The sequence below is a fragment of the Eublepharis macularius genome, chromosome 12, assembly GCF_028583425.1.
Source record: "Eublepharis macularius isolate TG4126 chromosome 12, MPM_Emac_v1.0, whole genome shotgun sequence".
Classification (NCBI taxonomy): domain Eukaryota; kingdom Metazoa; phylum Chordata; class Lepidosauria; order Squamata; family Eublepharidae; genus Eublepharis; species Eublepharis macularius.
The window spans coordinates 24,447,442-24,470,920 of record NC_072801.1 but is presented as its reverse complement, the minus strand read 5'-3'; the positions used below and the strand labels follow the sequence as shown (position 1 = coordinate 24,470,920).

The window sequence follows — 23,479 nt, the reverse complement described above, 5'->3', positions numbered from 1 at the left end:
TTCCTGGGTGTGTTTTTTCTCAGGATCAATTTCTCTCACATTTCCACATTTCTTGCCTCTTCCTCCTCTCCCCCACCCCTGTTTGCAAAGCGGCTGCCTTTTCTCTGGAGTCGCTGAGTCCAGTTTAATTTTAATTATTACTTTCATTTTGTTTTTCTAAGCAACGGAGACTGCAACGGTTTTTAAAACAAATAAATCATAAGAATTGAAGATACGCTGCTCTGAGCTTTAGGGACTTGTTAGGCTGTACTGAAAAGAACTTCTGAAGAGTCATGTCTATACTTTAATACTAGAGTGATTCCAGCCCCCCGCCCCCACGTACTTAATCCAATCACAAATTCTAGAGAGGAAGACGACAAGAATGTAGCAGCTTTTTTGCTCTCTATAGAAGAGTAAGTGCACTCCACTAGGTAGCCCTTGATTTATGCCAACCATTATAGATTCTCTTGATGCAAAAATCACCTATGTAACTGACTTTTATAGTAAAACAGGGTTTGTGCGTACCTGTAACTGCTGTTCATCTAGGTCTTCATGCAGGCACACACTGGACCTGCGCTTGCACAGGCTGGCCCCTCAGAACAGGATTTTCTTAGCTTTTAGGCTACTGAGGGGGCGACCCCTACCCCTGAACTGCTCTGAGGCGGTTTTTCCCACTGAAAACAGTCACGTGGTCTAGAGCAGTCGCACCCCACCCACCCCCCAGTTTTCCTGTGCCACCACAAATCTCTCAATGACATAGTGCAGAGAGCTCACAGTGGGGCAGGAGGGAGGGAATGTGAGCCTGCAAGAAGACCTAGATGGAAAACAGTGTTTCACTTACTTGTAACTGTTGTTCATCTAGGTCTTCCGTGCAGGCGCACATTGGGAGAACAGCAAGCTACACACCACGGAGGTGGGGTGATGCTCTCAGGCGAAGAGACTCACCGCTGTCTCTCTTAACATCCACTGTGTAGTGTCCGGTAAAAGTATCCTCCAAAGACCATATAGCTGCCCAGCAGATGTCCATCAGTAGCATCCCTTGAAGGAACGCAGCAGAGGCAGCTTGTGCTCTTGTTGAATGGGTACAGACGGTAAATGGGCAAGGAACTTGAGCAGACTTCTAACACTTTTTAAGAGCCAATACTACCCATCTAGATATTGTCTGAGATGAGGCAGCCTTGCCTTTATTGGGGCCAGAACGGCAAACAAAAAATGCAGAGTCCTTATGAAAGGATTGAGTTCTTCTGTCCACATTAAACAAAACAGCCCTCCTCACATTCAATGTGTGTAATGTACGTGCTTGAGGAGTTGTCGTATTAGGAAAAAAACACAAGGAGGTTTATGCTCTGAGACACATGAAACCTAGACACTACTGCGGGTAAAAACGGCAAACTAGTACCCATCACCACCTTATCAGGATACACCTGTAGGAAGGGGAGATCCACCCTTAACACTTAACTCACTGACTCTCCTGGCCAATGTAATAGCCAGTAAGAAGGCTACCTTAGAGGAAAGGAGAGATAAATAGCACGTTACCAATGACTCCAATAGTTTTAATTAGTCTGGCTATGACTGGAGAGAAGGACCATTGTGGTACCAGAGGGGGCCTTGGTGGGTGCAAATTATATAGTTCTTTCAAAAACAATTTGGACAAATAGTGTGAAAATATTATTTTGCCATCAATACCAGAACAGAAAGTGGAAATGGCAGCTAAGTGGATTTTTAGATAAAGAAGCCACACCTGAGATTTGTAGGGATATCAAAGATATTAGATAAAGAGCAGGTGTCAGGGGTTATTCCTTTAGCTAGAACAGAGCTCTGAGGATGTCTGGTTCGGTTTGTCTGGATTTTGCGTATTATAATAATAACATTTGATTTATATACCACCCTTCAAGATAACCTAACACCCACTCAGAGTGGTTTACAAAGTATGTTATTATTATCACCACAGCAATCACCCTGTAAGGTGGGAGGGGCTGAGAGAGCTCCAAGAAGCTGTGACTGACCCAAGGTCACCCAGCTGGCTACAAGTGGAGGAGTGGGGAATCAAACCCGGTTCTCCAGATTGAGTCCTGCTGTTCTTAACTACTCTCTGTATCATTGGGATGGGTGGGAAGGCATAGAACTACATTCCCATCCACTGAATCTGAAAGGCCTGGCCATGTTTGCACTGATCAACTACATGGCTTTCGCCCATGCATTCAGGGCACAGAGAATGGCCATCAGTCTTAGCCAACTTGGTCCCAGCATTCCTCAAATTTTTTAAACAATGACTTGCCCGCCATAACATTGGTTGAAGACTTATTGACCCGGAAAAATCGAAGCTGCACAAGGCAACACGACTCACCAACTCCACAGCAGATCTAACGCACCACAGGAAAAGAACAAACTTTAAACACTAACTACTATTTAAACTAGTAACAACTAACTATGTAACAGCAAACCTGCAAAAGTGGAGCAGCTAGTAGAAAGAAATGTTTGTTCTCTGTGGAGGCAAAAAAAAGAGGGGAAAGGGAGGTGACCTCTCTTCACCATGTGACCCTTTTTGGCGGGAAAAACCACCTCAGAGCGGTTGGGGGGAAGGGGTCATCCCCTCAGTAGCCTAAAAGCTACTGCCCCGTGGTGCAGAGTGGTAAGCAGCAGTACTGCAGCCCAAGCTCTGCTCACAACCTGAGTTCGATCCTGGCGGAAGCTGGGTTCAGGTAGCTGGCTCAAGGTTGACTCAGCCTTCCATCCTTCCGAGGTCGGTAAAATGAGTACCTAGTTTCCTGGGGGTAAAGTGTAGATGACTGGGGAAGGCAATGGCAAACCACCCCGTAAAAAGTCTGCCAAGAAAACGTCGGGCTGCAACGTCCCCCGATGGGTCAGTAATGACTTGGTGCTTGCACAGGGGACTACCTTTACCGTTACCTGTTATTTAAACTAGTAACAACTAACTATGTAACAGCAAACGCACAAAAGTGGAGCAGCTAGTAGAAAGAAATGTTTGTTCTCTGTGGAAGCAAAAAACAGAGGGGAAAGGGAGGTGACCTCTCTACACCATGTGACCCTTTTTCGGTGGGAAAAATCACCTCAGAGTGGTTGGGGGGAAGGGGTCGCCCCCTCAGTAGCCTAAAAGCTAAGAAAATCCTATTCTGAGTGGCCGGCCTGTGCAAGCACAGTCCCAGTGTGGGACTGCACTGAAGTCCGTAGATGAACCTCTTGGTCACACTGATGCTCACACTGATGCTCAGTTTTGACTTTGTGACTTAATGGGGTCCAACACAAGTAGCCCGTAACATTTTCAAAGCAAAGGCACCCCTTTGTCAAGACATGACCCCCCTTCACATCTTCAGGATTTTCAGGAAAAGGACACTATTACAACGAAAAATTATAGAACTCGCTGTTTCGCCATTGGCTAGCTTAGCTTTGGGTTGTCACCAGGCAACAGACTTCTGATCCTCTTCCAGGAAAAGAGAGCCCCCAGCAGGTAAAGAAAGGAGGAATAGTCATATTGGGGAGGAACACTGTGGGACATGGCCAACAGCTGCCCAAAATCAAGGCCGCCCAATTGCCCCCCTTCCTGTTTCCAATATTAAAAGCCCAAGAGTGGCCAGAAGCACAAAGCCCTTAGCCAGTAGCTCTGAGTGAGCCTAGACCAGACCTGGAGCAAACTAAATTTGTTTGCTTTTGCTGTTTAGTGAACTGTATTGGTGGTTTCCTTATTTGAGTCATTTTGGGCCCCCTTGCTGGGAGACAAACAGCATGTAAGTATTTAAGTCAACAGAAATTCCTAAAAATAAATCCCAAATAGATTACAGGGCTGTGTTAGCTCAGTATTAGCTCTGAGTTAGCTCTGAGTATTAGCTCAGAGAGATACTTTGCTAACAGATAGGGACTACAGACTATGCTATTTGGCATTGTCTGCTGATGTAGATACGTTCTTGCAGAGTAGTTCAACGTTGAAGTAATGTTAATTACTTACACTTGAGTGAAGTAATGAAGTACTGTTAATTAATTACACTTTACATTCAGAAAGTTTTCATCTATGTGTTCAGCTTCCTGCTAATTTTTCAAATTTGGGACTACCGTATTCTATTGTATCTGTTTTCATTGAATGTCCTACCAGTTGATCATGTTGTATTTTTGCACTGTGAATGTCCTAGATATTGATTATATTGTATTCATTTAATATATGTAATCCGTCTTGGATCTCAGTGAATAACAACAACAATAACAATAAACATCCTTTTCATCAGAAATGATGGGGAAAGAGGGCAATGCTGATCCTGCCTTCCCTTGGTGCCCGAGCTTGACACATTTGAGCTCCCTTCCATTTAATCCAAAGCTTTTATACCATATGAGAAAAGACATGACCATCTGTACAAAGAGGATTCCAATAGGAGCAGGTCCTTGTTTACCCTCTCCTGCTCCCCATATCCACAGTGGAACAGGAGCTCCAGAGGAGCCAAACTCTGCAAGAATCTGTCTCCCCCAGGCCCTCTTTCTTCACCACCTTATACATCTGATGAAAGGAGCTTGACTCTTGAACACTTATACCCTGGAAATCTTCAGGTAGGTAGCCATGTTGGTCTGCAATAGAACAGCAGTATTAAATTCCAGTTTCACCTTAGAAAACAACAAGATTTCCAAGGTATAAGCTTATGAGGGTCAAAGCTCCCTTCATCAGATACAAGTAGGAGTGGAGATCCAGGAGCCTTTATATCCCCAGGAGGCGGGAGGAGTGAAGCAAAGAAGGGAGTCAGGATGTAAAGGTACAATGTTACAATGCAGTTTGATTAGAGCAGAAATAAACCTCTGTTGTGAGATAAGAATCCTACGTCTCTATTCAGACATGAGGGTTGTTGGAAATCTTGTTGGTCTCCAAGGTGCTACTGGACTCGAGTCTTGTTGTTCTACTGCAGACCAATATGGCTACCCACCTGAAACTACTCACACATAACTATCACCAGCAGAGATGGGAATACAGGAGGCACACCCTGATGTCCCCATTCCCACAAATAATCCTGTTTCTCTGCAGGTACGAGTGTGGGAAAGGATCCTGAGAGTACAGATTCCATACTCAAGTGCAAGTGCATGAGGCCCTCTGTGTCCATGTTTTTATTCTGGTACCGGCTACCAGAAAACCCCTGTTCTGTTCTGAATGCCAATCAGGTCCCCGTTCCGGCACACTCTGGAGGCCTCAGCAGCGCAAAATGGGCAGGCTGGACAGTGAGTAATTTTACTGTCTCCAGCTTGTCACTTCAACACGATTAGATTATTTTAATGTTAATTCATTACCCAATTTAATTCCGATTAATAATCTCTATTACAAGGGCTAGCCATTGCAGCAATCATGGGTAAATTTTTCTGCTGCAATTCTCGTTCAGAGCAAGCATCTAAATTAATGACTAAACCTTCCTGTTCTCTTTGAAATCAAAGTCTCCCCTCTCTAAAAAAAAAAAGATTGAAAGGCACCATGCCAACACTAAAAAAAAAAACACTGTAGTGAGAAAATGGGCCAGCTTTGTAACATTTTTATCATTAATAGTTCAAGAGGAGAAAGATTATCTTCTTTTCAGAAAACTAGGTATCCTGCCTTTGTGCCTATGTATTTTTCCAGATCTGGTCAAGAAACAAAGACAACCATTGGCCGGCCATTCAAGTTATGGACCACATGACCAGTGAATCATGTTTGGATATCAATGTCTACCTAGCTGGAGGAATGGAGTTTGTGTCCAATCAGAATTCAGTCAGATTTATATTCCCATGTGTCAGCTGCACAATTCAAATAACTCTGCAATACCCTCTGATAGGGTTGTTCATAAGGAATGGGCCTTTGGACACTTACAGTGAAGGGTCCTTCTCCTCTGAGGACAGGAGGACATCTGTGGGTGTTTCCCACCGTCCTATCAGGGAGGCAGGAAGTTGAAACTTCTTCCTCTTGTAGGTGGGACCACCCCCTGGTCTTCAGTTCGGGTAACTCCCCTCAGCAGTGTTGACTCCTTCATATAAACTGTAATCTATAACTATATCAACTTGTTAATAACTGAAAACAGAGAAGATAAAACACAACGTGCCGAAGAGTGGCAACTAGGAACAGATGAAAAATCACACATATAGAGAATCACAGTGGAATCAGAAAATACTGGTATGAGGTCGGTGGTCTTGATAGTAGAAGATCCTGGGAGGGCCAGATGTCCTCCTGTCCTCAGAGGAGAAGGACCCTTCACGGTAAGTGTCCAAAGGCCCATTCTCCCTCTGAGGCAGGAGGACATCTGTGGGTGCTCCCAAAGCAGTCCTTCATCGACCGGGCGGGATCGTATCTTCGTCTTCGACCACATGTTGTAGAACTCTCCGACCGAAGGCCGCGTCCGCCGACGCGTACATGTGCAGTTGATAGTGTTTAATGAACGTGGATATAGTTGTCCAGGTGGCAGCTTTGCAGATGTCGTCAATCGATGCGTTACGTCTGAGCGCTGTGTTGGTGGCTGCACTCCTCGCTGAATGTGCTGTAATTCCCGGAGGGATGTCCAGCTTGAGGGCTTTGTAGGCTTCCCGAATGCACAACTTGATGTTATAGGCGATGGCCGAGGACGACATGCGCTGACCTAGTTTTGGCGGTGACACATTTATGAACAAGGAATCCGTCTGGCGAATCTTTTCAGTCTGTATTATGTAAGACTTAATGGCCCGACGGACATCCAAATTGTGCCACTCTCTTTCCCTGGGATGACTAGGGTTGGGGCAAAAGGACGGCAGGTTGATCTCCTGTGCCCGATGGAAGGTGGAGTAAGCCTTTGGTAAGAAGGACGGATCAGTCCGTAACACCACCTTCTCCTTGTGGAAGATGCACAGATCTGGCCTAATAGACAGAGCGCCAAGCTCCGATATCCTGCGCGCCGAAGTTATTGCCACCAGGAAAATGGTTTTAAGTCTCAGCCATTTCAGAGCAATGTCCTTGATAGGCTCAAATGGCGGCTTGGTGAGTGCTGATAACACGATGTTCAGACACCAGGTCGGGAAACGATGCACCACTGGAGGGTTGAGCAGGGTGGCCCCTCTGAGAAATCTTTTGATGTGTTGATGAGACGCGAGGGGAATGCCGTCAATCTCCTGAACGACAGTACCAATTGCCGCTATTTGTTTTCTCAGTGTCGCTGGTCGTAGTCCCCTGTCTAGCCCCTCCTGCAGAAAACCCAGGACGGAATTTAGAGAGGGACCTAGGGAATCCACCACCTTACGTCGGCACCATCTGTGGAAAGCTTTCCATGCACAATTGTAGACCCTGATTGTGGAGCCTTTTCTGGAAGCCAGGATGGTATCTATGATCTTTGGCGCGTAGCCCTGTCGCTGGAGACGTCACCTCTCAATTTCCACCCTGTCAGTGACCACCATTCTGGGTGGGGATGACAGATAGGGCCCTGGTGCAACAGATCCGCGGATATTGGCAGACGTACCAGGGATGCCACTGACATCAATCATAGATCGGAAAACCAGGGACGCCTGGGCCACCACGGTGCCACTAGAATCACAGTTGCCCCTTGCTCCCGGATCCGTTGAAGTAGCTTGGGTATCGTCGGTAACGGCGGGAAGGCGTATAGAAGGGTCCTTGGCCATGGGCATGTGAGAGCGTCTACTCCCTCTGCTCTGGGATGGAAGAACCTTGAGTAAAATCTCGGTAACTGAGCGTTCTGATGAGAGACGAACAAGTCTACCTTCGGAGTTCCGAAGTAGTCCGTCAGTAGGAGAAAGACGTCCCTCTTGAGGGTCCACTCTCCCGGGTGCAGGGTCTCCCTGCTCAGCCAGTCTGCCCGGGTGTTGAGAATTCCCCGGATGTGCTCTGCTCGAATGGAAGAGAGGTTTCTCTCCGCCCATATCAGGATCTGGTTGGCTTCTCTTTGGAGACCTGACGACCTGGTCCCTCCCTGTTTGTTGATGTATGCTTTGGTAGCTATATTGTCCGTGCGGATCAAGACGTGGCAGCGAAAGATCCGTCCGCTGAAGTGATGCAATGCCCTCAGGACAGCCTTCATCTCTAGGACATTTATAGGGAGTTTCCTCTCCTTCTCTGACCAGCGTCCTTGGACTGGGATCCCGTCTAGGATCGCGCCCCATCCCAACAGGCTGGCGTCCGTGAAAATCTGCGTCGGATGATGCAATAGAAAACTCTTGCCCTGGCCGAGGTTTGAGTCCTTGGTCCACCAGAGAAGACTTTCTTTTACCGTCCGTGGAACCTGGAGTTTGGTATTTGCTTTCTGTGCAATGTGGAATTGAAACGGTCGTAGCAGGGATTGCAGAGGTCTGGTGTGGAACCATCCCCAGTACATAGCCTCCGAGTTTGCCACTAGGAGAGCCAGCAGTTTGGATAATTCCATTATCGGGGAAGAAGGAGATTTGACTACATCCATTACTAGTGCCTTGGTCTTGGTTCTCTTTTTCTCTGGAAGAAAGAGACAGCCCTTCCTCGTGTCTATCGTCAGACCTAAGTGTTCTAGCCGTTGCGAGGGCGTCAGAGAGCATTTTGCCCGGTTGACAAGAAACCCGTGCCTTTCCAGGAACTGGATGGTGAATGCTGTCTCTTCCCGCGAGGCTTCTGCCGAAGTCGATCTCAGGAGAATGTCGTCCAGATACGGGTGTACATGGATGCCCCTCTCTCTGAGCTTCATTACCGGAACAACTAGCAGCTTGGTAAAGACTCTCGGAGCTGTCGCGAGGCCAAAGGGCATTGCCCTGAACTGCAGGTGAGTGTCCCCCACGCAGAATCTGAGGAACCTGCGATGGGTGGGAGCAATGGGTACATGCAAATAGGCTTCTGTTAAGTCTATTGAAGTCAAGAACTCTCCCTGCTGTAGGGCTTCCGCGATGGACCGGAGAGTTTCCATCCTGAAGTGTCTCAACTTGATGAACCCGTTTACATACTTCAGGTCCAGGACGGAGCGCCAATCCCCATTCTTCTTGGGAACAGTAAAGAAGATCGAGTAGACGCCCCGCCCCTTCTCGTCTGAGGGAACCGGCTCGACGGCTCTTATGTCTATCAGGTGTTGTATAGCCTGGGAAGTTATAGCGTGCCTGAGAGGGTCTTTCTTGAGAGGTGAGCGGAGGAACCGTTCCGGTGGGAGGGAGAAGAACTCTATTAAGTAACCGCTTGAGACAATTTCTGAAACCCAGGCGTCCGCCTTGGAGTCCATCCACGCCTGCTGGAATAGAAGCAGACGTCCCCCCACCGGAACGTTCAAGGAGTCAGGGCTGGGGTCCCTTGTCATCAGCATCCTGTCTGTTGCCGCGAAGACCCTGAGATTTCCCAAATTTTGCGTGGAAGTTTCCTCGTCTCGGTTGTCCTCTGGATGAGCCCCAACCGCGCTTGTGTTCTTGTCTGTTCCTAGGTAAAGTGTGTTGGGTTCTGAATGGCTGGTAAGAATACGAACGTCTCGGAGTGTATTTCAGTGAAAGTGGGAGGGACTTCTTCTTGTCCTTGGTCTCCACCAGGACCTTCTCGAGGGGCTCCCCAAAGAGTTTTCCCCCTTGAAATGGGTAGGCTAAGAGAATCAACTTTGCTTGTAGATCTGCAGGCCAGGTTCTAATCCAGAGGAGACGTCTGACTGCGGTGGTAGAGGCCATGGCCCTGGAGGTAAGGGACAGAGAGTCCAGAGTGGCGTCCGCCGTGAAGGTACAGGCCTTGAGAATCCTGTTGGCACCCTCCAGCAGTCGTCTATTGTTGTTGGGGAGCAATTGGATGAGTCTCCTTGTCCATACCACTGCAGCCCGTGACACCGTGGAGGCGATGGCTGACGCTTTGATGGAGGTGGCTAAGGCCTCGTGAGCTCTCTTGAGTATGGCTTCACCTTTCTTGTCCAGTCCATCCTTAATGTTGCCATGTCCATCTTCGGAAAGCAGACCTTGAGACTGCAACGCTGCCACTGGGGCGTCTACGATGGGTACCTGTAACAGCTCATCAGCAAAGTTAGAAACCATGTAGATCTTTTTTAAGGCATGCGGGACCTGCTTACATGCTGCCGGCATGGACCATTCAGCCTTTAGCTGACGTTCAAAAAATTCAGGGAATGGGAACACTCTAGCTTTGCTTTCTGACCTGGGGAAGAATTCCCTGTTCCCTTTGGGTCTAGCCTTGTGTCCCTTAGTCTTTGCCTCCTCCTCCTCCTCCCCCTTCTCGGCTTCATTTAAGTCCAGAGCTGAGAGGGTTTTTGATAGCAGATATTGGAAATCTTCCATCTGAAAAAGTCTATTGGGCTGGTCAGGAATATCACTATCAGCCTCCTGATCATCTTCTGATAAAAATTCCCCACCCTCAGATTCCTCACTGAGGGACTGCTCTTCCTCCCTCCACCTGGGGGATGGGTCTGGCACTTTACTCTGGGGCTGTTTTCTGGCCGCCTTGGTGGGCCACGAGCCCCCCTGGGGACTTCTACTAGGAGCCTGGGGCACCACAGTGGCTCTGGAGGAGGATGGACCAGGCTGGTCTGAATTGCAGAGGTCCAATATCGCAGCTCTGACGGAGTCCCTAATAGCCACCAGCATCTCTGGGGATAAGGGAGAGGAAGAGGCAGCAGCACTTACTTGGTCTTCAGGAGTGTCAGCGCTGAGACTCTGTGCAGGAGTTGCTGTTCCGTGTTGCCTATCTCCCGCCGGGAGGTTGGCAAGCACGTCTTTGCGTTTTGGCGGGAAAGCACTGTCTGCGGCTTTTCCCGCCGATTCTGAGTCCTGCGCCGCCATGCCGCTGTCCTCTCTCTTCCTCCTGCGTCCCGCGGCTTTCTCCAGCTCCCGGTCAGTTGTTCGGGGCCGTTTTCTGGCGGGCCGATCTGTAGGTGACACTCCTCCACCGGGGGGCCGATCATGCCTGCGCGGCAAGTCGGAGCCGGTCGGGTCTGCTCCCGCCGCCGGCAGGACGGCTCCAGGGAGGCAGCCCTCAGCCCTCTCCATGAAGGAATCTTCGGAGTCCGATGACTCCCTTGTCTCCATAGAAGCTTTCTCTCTCCAAGATATGGACAGAAGTAAGGTAAAGGATAGAAAAAGAAAGTGAAAGTATAGGTAGCAGAGCTAACCTAAACTAGAACTGCTCTCCCCTGAGGCAGGAAAAGAACTGAAGACCAGGGGGTGGTCCCACCTACAAGAGGAAGAAGTTTCAACTTCCTGCCTCCCTGATAGGACGGTGGGAAACACCCACAGATGTCCTCCTGCCTCAGAGGGAGAATCAGCTGGATGATGGGAACTCTCTTCAGGAGGTCAGGTCCTCTGGCATGCCCTGGGGTGTGTGTGTGTGCAGAGAGTGTCTTCCCTGGCTGCATTTAGGTAGGCCTGAAAAGGCAGTTTTATTTAAGGGGTTCAAATTGCATATAATCTTAGGGGTAAACTGCTTAGCTGTGGTTTTATTCTGTGTGGTTCGTTATGTATCTTTTCCATTCTTTTAAATCTTGTTTCCAAATGTTATTTTCTTTAAAACATTTTGTTTGTTTTTTCCCTTGTTAGCTAAGTTATGCTTTTTGCATGCTTGCAGCCGGTCGCTACGTTGATACTTGCCTTGAGTCTAAGAAGAGAAGGTGGGATATACATGTGTTAAATTAGTAAATAAAGATTCAGAGACTGCCTTGGGGTATTTCAGGAAGGACACAAGGTCAATGCCCAGGAGTGTTCACAGGGCTCTTGGCTTTCATTAAAGGACACAAGAAGCTTGGCAGTCATAAAGAGGCGATCAGTCACATGAAGTAAGAATCTGAGTACAATTCAGAAACAACTGGGAACACCATGGAAGAACACACAACAACCTGGCCCTGAGGCAGAAGGATGCATCTGTCAGGTCTGGAAACATGTTTAAGATAAGCTCCATTTCAAAGCTTCAAGAAGCTGTAGAATCAATATAGCAAGGACTAGGTGGAGGCAAAGCTCCTAACTTTTTTTAAAAAAACTGTGTTTTTGAATTGACAATATTACTGAGACAAGGCCAGCTAGCACTCTAGCCCTTTTCAAATGAAGGGAGATTGTGGCCATAGCTCTTTGCCTTTCCTCCAATACACCACTAGTCTTCTGATAGTGCCAATACTGAGTAGGCCATGCTCCCTTTATTGAGGGGAGCCAACATTGTTTTCAAACAGCTATGGCCCAAGCCAAGTTTGACTCTGGCGTTGCCAGACTTCAGGAGGCGTCTGGAGCTCTTCCAGAGTCACAACTGATCTCCAGGCGACAGAGATCTGGAGAAAAGAGCAGCTTCAGAGGGTGGGGTCCATGGCATCACAACCCATCCCTTCCCCAAATGTTGCCCTTCCCAGGCTCCACCCCCAAATCTCCAGGTATTTCCCAACACATAGTTGGCAAACCTAGTTATACTGTTCTAAGTTCGCTGAAGTTGATGGGGCTTAGAAGAGTATAACTCTTGTTTAGGATAGGATTGTAAGTTTGCTTGTTTGGCTATAATAGGAAGATGCCTGCTTTCAAGTCCTTCAAGAAGGGAAGTGTGAAGGGAACTTATCTCTGAAGAAGAATGTGGGAGGACCAGGGTGGTGTGAGAAAATATCACGGCTGCTGAACAAAGAACCGAATAAGGTGAGTTGATACGCACCCCTAATTACTTAGGGGGGAAAACATACGCTTGCTCTTCCCCACACATCAGAGAGACGAATATAATGAGTACATTTCCAAAGGGTTCACCCTCTTTCAGTTTCTCTTCCAGGCATTCCCAGACAGAAATCAAAACAGCCAGTGTGGTGCAGTGGTTATAGTGCCAGGCTGGGATCTGGGAGACCCAGGTTCGAATCCTCAGTCTGCCATGGAAGCTTACTGGGTGACGTTGGGCCAGCCACATCCACTCAGCCTAACCTACATCATAGGGTTGTTGTGAGGATAAAAGAGAGGAGGGGCAAAGGTTGTACGTTGCTTTGGGTCCCCACTGGGGAGAAAAGTGGAGTCTAAACAGCCAAACAAATAAATATAGTCAACTGTCTTGGTTGTAAGGTCATCTGTTTTGGCTGTGAGGTCACCTTAATTTCAGGTTCAACTGCTTATCGTTCTAGCAACAAAAATAATCAGGAAAGCATTAAAGACAATGATGTTGGCGCGTTTAGATGGATAATGCATCAGCAACTATTAAATCCTCTCAGCGGACAGGTGTGTGGTGCATATTTGCCGATCACAGTTTTGAATTCTGTGTTGGGTAATAAGGAAATTTTTACGGTGGGCGCTAAAGCTCATTAAATGTGACTCCATTAAAAACCAAGGTTATGCCGGACTCTAAATCTCTTCTCAGCACAGCTGGTGGAAGGCTATCTCACAGTCTGGCAACTTGCCACTGAGTTCACCGGTGCTTTTCTCTCATTTGCTTTGTAATCATCACTATTAAAATGGATGACATGGCTATTGAGAAGGAGCACTTGGAACGGCATGGCCTGTGCATACTGGCCCTCCCCACTTCTTTCCCTTTCGTGGCATGGAAATGGCAAATAGGATGGTTCAGTACTTTTTAATGGTGCTGAACTGCTGAAGGCCATTACTGAAATGGGCCTAAGTATTGCATCTGGTTTGCGAAAGAGCAGTGACCAAAGTCAAGTTGCTGGGCAAGGAACAGTTCTCTTTCTTCCCAGGTTGCTTGACTTTCAACAAATGTTCAAGTAATGAGTTTGAAATGTGAGGAGAGAGGGACCCTCCAGCCAATCACTTCTTTCCTCTGTTTTGATTCCACTTCCTGATCACATCCTCTTGAACAGGGGTCCCCAGCATGGCGCCCACCGACACCTTTCCCGGCTCCCGCCAAGTATTTTTAGAAAGTGGACAGAGCTAAGCAGGGATTTTACCCAGCAAGACTTCGGACTGGACGCTGAAGATTTGATTGGCTGACCAGATTTTTAAGTGTTGCTTTGCCAGCAACTGCCACCACAGCAGAAGGATCTTCACTGAGTGATTGAAGGTAAGGTGCAGCAGGCATCTTGTGGCTGCCTGCTGTGGTAGCCGTTTTGTGTCAGAATTTGAAAGGTGCCTGCAGGTTCAAAAAGGTGGGAGACTTCCGCTCTTGGTTTTCCACATCTTTCTTATAGCCCTCTATGCCTGTACGATTTCCTTGTTTTCCTCTTCTCTGCACTGCACACTTTTTCAACTTTTTCTCTATTCTAATTATTTTACCTTTGGCTGCCTTATCACAACTCCTCGTGGGGCTCCTGTTTATCCTTAGTTGCTAGGGTATAAGTCTCTTCCATTGCAAACCAATCTTTCAGTTTATTGCTTCGGATATTTATACCTGACTATTCTCCTCAACGGGAAACCAGAGCAGCTCATAAAATCTCCCCTCCTCCATTTTATCCTTAATTTAATTTATTAGATTTCTTACCTGCTGTCCCCACAAGCAGGCTCAGGGTGAATAACAACATTACTAATATTACAATAATGTTAAAATAACAATTAAAAACAACACATCCAAGAGGCGGCATTTTGATATTGACAGACAATATATCCCCTCAACAATCATGGGGACAGGGCAGGCAGATTACAAAAGTATCTTAACTAAACAGGCAGACCAAACAACCCTGTGAGGTAGGTTAGGCAGAGAATGTGTGATTCACCCAAGGTCACCCAATAAGCTTCCACAGTGGAGCCAGGATTTAAACCTGGATCTCCCAGATCCTAGTCAGACACTCTAATCACTACACCACACTGGTTAATAAACCTAAACAAAGGAGCCAAAGTGGAAATGCTGTCTTTCTTCCTGCAGATGGATATACATTTCCCCCCAGTTTGCTTATGGCACGGCAGCTCTGAGATTAAGTACATATGGGCCTAATTCACAACAGGAAACATTTTCAAAAATCAGCAGGGTATATCGATGCTGCTTGATCACTTCCCAGCGTTTGAGGTGACAAGTTACATTTGGATTGATACTTGTTGTTAACTTTGATATACAGACTTTTCTTAGTAGGTATGAGGAACTGACCTCCTTCCAATCTCATTGGGAAGTTGTTCTGTGGTTGAGTTGGAAGAAAAGGTGCTTTTGAGTTGTAGGAGAGTCTCGGGGAAAAGATAAGTGTCAAATCCAATCAAAGGTTACTCTGTTTGTGACACAGCAGTACCTGCAGCTATTCATGCATTGCATAAATACGGGTAAAAAACAAGTTTGCTACTTAAGCAGGTGGGATATATAGATCACCCATTCATTTCTTTCCTCCACTTCACAAGTGAAGCGACAGCCTCTAGATCTAGCTATATATTGTATAGCTATGAAAAAGAACAATTTCATCCGAGCACTCGTTTATATAATTATGATTCAGAGGTTATCATCATATCATCATTACCCCTCCCCCATACAGGTGTTCCAACCACACACCCTGTGGAGCTTATCTTGGCTCTTGAACAAATTGTAGAGTATCTACTGAGGGAATGGTGAACTCCACCTGACACCCAATCCTGCAGGTCTTGGATAAGAAGACAGCGGTTTAAGAGGGGGACTGAACCACCTTTCAGAGATAAGGTTTCTAATCCTTATGAAAGAAGGCTCTTGTTAGTTAATCATGATTATGTTTTTAAAAAATCAATTATTTGCATCCCATACCAATCTATTCTTTCTGATGAGGCTCCCTCTGTCTTAGAATCTCGAATTTTACACCCAGCTTTTACACTCTGTCTCAGGAAGGATAGAGGAGTCTCCTCTTTGCTTCATGCCAAGGTGTTTCAGTACAAGAATAAATGCATTTCCTAGGAACCCTTGCATCTCTGCTTAGGTCAGTATTCTTACAAACATTCAAACATTTACATAGTCCCTTGCAATTTTTTTTAAGGGTACATGGGATTGTTGGGGGTTTTCTGGCCTCTGTTGGTAACCCTACTATTGTGAGATATTTGATAAGAAAAAGCACTCTTCAAAACAACGTCTAGAGTTCTTCTGTTGTTCTTTGGTAACATAATCTGCTCCAGCTACTAAATCCCCTGGGTCAATATGAAACTCTACCAGTACTTGAAGTTCACAGTGCAGCATTATGACAATAATTCCTGATGGGCAGCCATGTTAGTGTGTTGCCACAAAGCCAGGAATCTAGTGGCACCTTAAAGATCATTCAGGCCAATGCTTCTGTTGAGCTAGAGCTCATTTTGTCAACTGTAGAGACTCATCATTGATGTTAACTATCATAGCATAACTAGTGAATGGTCACTGTACTTTTCTTTTTTAGATGTGAATTGTACTTCATTATATTATATCCGGTGTTTCTCGTACTTCATGCCCCCTTGACCCTACTGTGAACTTATTTTAATATAACCTTGTATATAAATGTCTGCATAGTGCAGGAGTCCCTAACATGGCATCCAAGGGTGGCACCTTTCCTGGTGCCCATCAAGTGCTTTTAAAAAGTGGATGTGGCCTAGCAGAACTTCTGACAGGCCACTGGAATTCTGACTGGCTGTGCAGATTTTTTAAAATGTTGCTTTGGCAGAAGCTGCCCCCACAACATAAGGATCTTCACTGCATGAATGAAGGGAAGCTGTGTGCATGTTAAGAAAATATTTTAAAACAGTGTGTTTATTTTAAAAGGCATCCTGTTAAACAGAGCCACTGCCTGAAATGTTGTAGAGTTATTATTAGAGTTCTGACACACTGTGTCAGAATTCCAAAGGTGGCCACAAGCTCAAAAAGGCATGCATCTGATAAAGTGGTGAACTGACAGAACTGAGATCTGAGGAAAACACAGCATAGTGCACAATTCCAGATGAGAAGCTGTCTTTGTCTGTAGCCCCAGGACTCTGGTGACTCCTTAAAGACTAACAACATTTATTCCAGCCGAAGTCTTTCTGACGTAGAGCTCACTTCATAAGAGGCACAAAGGATGCACCCATATATTTACACTTAAAGTGACAAGCAACAGAAAAGTAACTTCAAGTGTAAACAGGGATGTATAAGTATAAACACAGCAGCTTCACTCTTCCAAACAGGGTCTTCTGCAGGTGCCACCCTGCACATAAGCGAAATCAACAGCAGCTCATACACGGGCTTTCTCTGTGGTGGCCCCTCCCCTGCAGAACGGCCTGCCTGAGGAGGTCAGGAGAGCCCCCACTCTCCTCGCTTTCCACAAACGATGCAAAACTAAATTATTCAAAAAGGGTTTTTACTCAGATAGGAGGGCTGTATTGTAGGGAAGGGATCTCAGACGATCCGCTAATGAGTTAGGAACCACAGACTTCACCACTACGTTGTATTGGATTCCTGTTACTGCTATGTCTTTGTGAACTTGTATCTATTTACCCTATTTACCCTATGGAAATGTTCTTGATATTGACTGTACTAATCTCACACTGTGTAATCCTCCTTGAGTCTCAGCAAGAAAGGTGGACTATAAATGACATAAACAAACAAACAAATGTGCACTCCAATGCATTTAGTGACATGAGCTCTGACTCATTAAAAAGTTCTACTGGAATAAATTTCTGTTAAGTCTTTAAAGTGTCATCAGACTCCTGCAATCAAATAATGCTCTGATGAGTAACTCATCGGCAAGCCTGCAGAGGCAGCTGCATACCTGCAATTTCTTGGGGTGACTGGAGACTCGCAGCCCCCTCTGAGGTTTCTGGGAGGGAGCCTCCTCTTTCCAGCACTCGGACCATCTCTCTCAAGCGCTCGCACTCCTCGCGCAGGTGGGCCTGCTCCTCCAAACGCTGCTGCTTGGCCAGGCTGGCTGGATTCACACTGAGGTGGAGGACTTTGGTTTTACTGGGGTCATAGTCACCACCCTACAAAACACACACACACATGATCAACAAAGAATATGGGAGAAAGAATGACAGAACACCACAGCAGAAGTGAAGGTTGGGGTGGGGGTGGGGGCTGAGAGAAGGGGGAGAACTGCATGCAAATATTTAGATATAATGCCAAATCACAAACAAATATTTGGATATAGTAACGGTTTGAACCATGGTCAAATGAGGCGTTACCTTGTGCTGTAAGCTGAATGTCACTTCCATGGAATACATTCAAATGATCAGAAAGCCCTACAACTGGAAAGTTTAGATATTGCTCGTTTCACACAACTATCCTATCAGGGCAAGAATGACACTTGTCCCCTGGTAATTCCGGGAATGTGAATCAGCTCTAAAGATAATCACATATTCTGGTTCTTTAAAGGTAGAGCTAGTCTTATTACTGGAATTTTTTTTTCATTTCTCCATTGCATTTAACATTTTAAATTGTAGCAGGACCTATCCCCAGCTTAATTTGGGACTGCAGTTCGCTGATATGACAAGGCTTTGGATGTTGCCATCATAACTAAATCGTGTCAGCTCTTCCTGAGCAAGCTAAGAGACATTTCATTTTGCACTTTTCCCGAGAGGTGGAAGATATTTATAGCTGTTTCACTGATGAGGCAGATCTTAAAATAGCTGATTAATTACCCTTCAAAGTGAGACAACAACCAAGTTAATACTTAAGGCACCCCATTTGCAGAACTCAAAGGTTGCAACCAATCCTGGGTTGATACACATTCTCAAGAAAGGAAAAACACAGGATGTTGACCTTTTTTGTACTTCTGCAGAATGGGTCACTTCCTGTTGGTCTCTCATGCATTTCATCAGGTGCACACAGCAAGGAGTAATCAATAGCTGGAGAGTCGTGTGGACAGGGGAGTGCATGCAGAAGCAGATGGTGAGGAGGGTGAGAAAGACTATTGGATTGTGTCTAGGGTTTCCAACTCCAGGATGGGAAATTCCTGGAGATTTGGGGGCAGAGCCTAGGAAGGATAGTGTTTGGGGAAGGGATGGAGTTCTGGGATATGATGCCATAGATTCCACCTTCTGAATCTTCCACTTTCTTCAGAGGAACTGATTTCTGGAGATCAGCTGTAATTTTTGAAGAACTTCAGGTACTCAAGTGGTTAGGGTGTGTGTTATCAACTAGCCAGTGGCTTCAATAATGGCCCTGACTTTATTCAGCTGTCCAACCAAACACCAGGACTTTGCAGTTGGAAGAGATCTGCCACAGACTTAAACAATAGGCCTGACTCTTATTGAGCCAGTCAATGGAACACCATCTTACTGCTCCAGAACCTGGCTGTTTGGGGGATGGGTTTTATTTAGTCCCTGGAAAATGGGGTTGGCGCCTCTGTGATACAAAGGGATTCTGAATTCCTAGCTGTGCTCCCACGTAAACAAATGTGGCTTGGCAGCAAAGCCATGGAAAGAATCCCTTCTCTCCCAGAGAAGTGGCATCAGCAGAGGTCCACAAGAAGCTTCAAGAGATCCACCAGGAGTCTACTGGCACCTTAAAGACTAACGAAAATCTATTCGGGCAGAAGCTTTTGTGGGGCAGAGCTCACTCCATCAGATGGAAGGAAGTGTATATCCATAGCAGAGATATCTACACTTAAAGTTATCTATCTGTTGTTCCCACTCTCTTGGTATTTTGCAAATTATGCAAAACTGAATTATTCAAGAGGGCATTTTTACACAGGTACAGGCTATAGGGCTAATGAAATGGTTCAGAAAGATGATATAATAAAGGGGATAGGCGTTTCTTCATGTAGAATCTTACTATGCAATTTCTGCATCATGTGATATGTCATGTTAATACTTATGTTTTGTTTCAGCTTAATTTCAGAGATCTGCAATTGTACTACTCATTGGACGTCCCAATCCGGTTGACTGTATGTAACTCACGCTGTGTAAACCGTCTTGAGTCTCAGTGAGAAAGGCGGGTTATAAATAACGTAAATAAATAAACAAATAAATAAAATTAATTATAAATGTATCTGCAATGGATGTACCTTTCATGCCTCTGATGAAGCAAGCTCTGACTAGTTAAGTCTTTAAAGTGCCACTGGACTCCTGCATTGTTTTGCAGCCACATACTAACACAGCTACTCCTCCGGATTCAAATTATCAGTTTATAACAAACAGGTCTTGTCTTATTTTTTTAAGCCACTCTATGAGGAAAGTCGCACAATGTCTAAACCCTAAATAGAATTACAAAGACAGACAAAGTGAGAGACAGGGAGAAAGACAGTATGAAAGGCAGGAAAACAGAAAGAAAGTGAGAGAACGAAACAGAGCGACAGACAAAACAACAGAAAGTAAGAAACAGAACGAAAGAGGCGAAGGAAGGAAGGAAGGAAGGAGCGGGGGAAGGAGGGAAGGAAGGAAGCCTTATTACACTAACCAGGCAGCATTTGTACAATCAACACTTTTATTTCTTTATTTCTATTTTCCGGAAAGCAAAAATACCTGACAGATGGCCAAAAGGCAGCTAAATCAAATATCTAAGACTTCCCTGGTCAGCAATAAATCCTCAGCACAGTGGCTTGATTTTACGCCACTTGAAAAGCAAAACTGCAAATAGAACAGACCATTTTTCACTCCTCCTTCCTAAGGCAGAGCTTGCAGTTAACACTCCAGAAGCATCCAGGCTTTTCTCTCCCAGCTGTTTTGGTGCCCTCTAGTGACACAAATCTAGCCACTCAAGACCTCTCGTTTCAGCAACAGGGTGCTGCTGCTACAGGAAAAAGCATCCCCTACTAAGCCCCCATGCAGTGTTGAACCAAAAAGGACAAAGGCAAGACTTTGCAACCTATCTCAGCAAGCAGTCAGCACCCTGAAACTGGCAAAGGAAGGGACAAGGGCAGAGCACAGGGGTTACAGCAGGAGCCAGTTGTGGCTTGTGCCAGACATTTTTGCATGCGTACAAATGCAAATCAGAGGCAGCATTTTGGGTAGATAACAGGAGCACCAATCTGCTCCCCCAAGCGCACCAGAGATCTGCCTGCCCTGCTAGTTTACTGCTACTCGGAACCAATCCACACAGGTTTTGTAAAAGCCAAGGCATATTTTTTTCTCCAAGCAAGTCACAGATTTCTGAAGCTCAGGATGCCCCTCTTCATATCCAGTTCTTTTTTTTTTTCACAACTGCCGCAGGCATGGCAAAGGCTTTTCTCGTTTGACTAGATAGTTGAAAAAACATGGGATCACTCCTCGCTTTGGGAGTTATAGTGAAGTAGTTTGGACCTGGGTCCCAACTGTAGTGATTGCTAAAGTGGACGTGTGGGGTGCAGTGTTGGAAAGAGCCAAGCTACAATCCCTGAGTTGTGATGCAACTTATTCCTTGCTGTAGCAGAATCTCTTTCACAAAAGCCTGTCTGCTAGGATTATTCTGATCCCGGTACAGAAGGTGGGGTAAGGAAAAGGCACAGATGACTGCAGATTACCAGTACCTTTCCCCATTTATGACAGCTTCACACCACTACAGAAGCACGGACTTGTTCACTCCAATTTCTCTCTACAAAACATGCTCCCAGTGCTGTGGGTGCTCTCTCCTCTCTCTAGCACAGACTTGATGAGAACATGTTTTTCCAGACATCCCAAAACAGTAAATGACACTTATCTGATTCTTGTGCACTTAAGTCACTGTTTGGGAAGTTGAGAACTTGGCTTTGCACTCCATCGAAAAGCCAGTGTGTACTAGAAAACACACTAATCATACCAAGACAATCCCTTGGGGCTAGTAATAGAATCCCTCTTCTTTAAAATTTCTGAGGAACACTGTTTCGGTGTTCGGTGTGATTCTAGAAGCCCAAGAAACTTTAAGCTAAGCAGACAGCCTTTGCCTTCTATAGTGCATGGAGCACCCAGACTTCCGCAGAGGCACTACTGCCTGTGGGAAAAGGGGAAGCCCAAACCAAGAATTCTTTTAGCAGCAGATGCTGCCAAGATACAGAATAAACCTAGATCTCGCCCCCACTCTTCAACATTGCCACTGCTTTAAGAACCAGCCCAAACTTCAGCTGACCTAAGGCCCTTTCAAAGAAATATCAAAATTCCCTGCATTAAAAGCACAAGTCATTATTCTCATTTAACAATAAGGAAAAGACACACGGGTATAACGTTAAAAACTGCTTAAGAGAAGAATTACTTAAATTGGCTTCTTGGTTTGCTGACTAAGGTGGTACAAGGCCAACAAAAAATTGTAGCGACTCTTTTCCTGAAGTCAAGATCCAAAAGTGAACATCCTAACAAACTGGACCAGTCTCTTGAACGGGGGATACCCCTTTTTATGAGAGTAAAAAGATCAGGCCTTCATAAGCCCTTGGGCAACAGGCCAGCCAGAGGCCCATGTCATTCTATACATCAAGATTCCAAGCAGGTAACCACTTCTTCTATAGGTAATGATGTTTTTTAACATTTTTAACTGAAAATCTCCAAGGGCATAGAACACACACATCCCCACCACCAGAAATTATCTGAGTCAGAAACTGGTGAAGTCAAAGGCGAAGGAGGCTTCCATGGAGATATGCATTTTTTAAAAATGGCAACTGTTTGGCCAAGCTGGTAGGCTACTAAGGACAATAGTTAACAGAGGTCCCGTTACAAGTGCTGCTAGTGAAAATAGGGGGTGCAGGACCCATGATGGGCCATAGGTGGAAACAACTGCATACCACTAGCCCTTGTCAAACAATGAAGCAAAGTAGAGTAGGCGGTGTCTATCTGAAGCAAAATGCATTCTGGCTTGATGAAAAATCTATTTTGCAGTCTCCAGGCAGCCATGAAATGTAGAGCGACAATGAGAGCACGGTTTCAGGAGAGAGAGAGAATGAAAGAGAGACTAATAGAAGATCTACAACCATCTTGCTGGAAGAATAGCAAAAGATAAGGTTTTGACAATTCGTCTGGCAGTCATATTGGGAGAGGAAGGGAGGCTTTCCGGCAATGTCGCATTATGCTGACATGTCGGTGCTGAAGAGATGAGCTACGGCTTTCTCTAGTAAGAAAAAATGAACACCAGGAACACATCGCTTGGTGCCAGCGTCTGCATTGCACTGAACGCTTTTGGAATTTAGGAATTTAGGATGAGATTGGGGGTAGGCCAGGCAATGGAGAGGTAACTAAATCTACTCATGAGAGAAACTGATGTCTTTCCCCAGCACTTATAAGAAATCAGTGGCAGGCACAGATAAGGAAAAAGCCTTGAGCAAGTGTGGAATGAGAGCCAGTGTGGTGTAGGGGTTAGAGCATCAGACTAGGATCTGGGAGGCCCAGGTTCTAATCCCTTCTCTGCCATGAAAGCTTACTGGGTGACTTTGGGCCTGCCACACACTTAGCCTAGCCTACCTCACATGGTTGTTGTTGTGAGGATAAAATAGAGGAGAGGCAACCCAAGTCATTTTGGGTCCCCAATGGGGAAAAAAGGCAGAGTGTCAATGAAAAATGAAGCAAATGGCTTGATCCCTTTGCTATCAGGTGTAGCTGCATAAATGAGTCAGCCTTTCCTTGAAAACTTAGAAGAATCCCAAGGAGCTGATATCACCACTTAGGAAGCTAAGCTATGTCAGAGATCTCAAGGAGCAGTGAGGTGGGGATCAAAACCTGTTGCCATCTCCCCTTGCTTCAGCTAGTCCTGGGGAATTGTTGTTGTTGTTTGGAGGTTCTAGCAGGGGAGCACAGCTATCGTATACCCTTGACCGAAGAACGGTACACTCCTCCTATCTGGGATGGTCGTCCTGTTCCACCAAGTATGCAGCTTCGAGAGGGATGCACATGGAGCGATGAGGGAGGGAGG

At 45.9% G+C, this 23,479-nt stretch overlaps 1 protein-coding gene across 5 annotated transcripts in view; it reads right to left on the bottom strand.

The window, feature by feature from the left end:
- The window catches only part of MAD1L1 (mitotic arrest deficient 1 like 1), a 545,441-nt gene that overhangs the window by 180,067 nt on the left and 341,895 nt on the right, over positions 1-23,479 (bottom strand). For all 5 annotated transcript variants that reach the window (XM_054992881.1, XM_054992882.1, XM_054992885.1 and 2 more), the window contains one exon: positions 17,463-17,673. In XM_054992881.1, the coding sequence (XP_054848856.1) occupies positions 17,463-17,673 (211 nt within the window). The remainder of the gene's footprint in view (positions 1-17,462; positions 17,674-23,479) is intronic.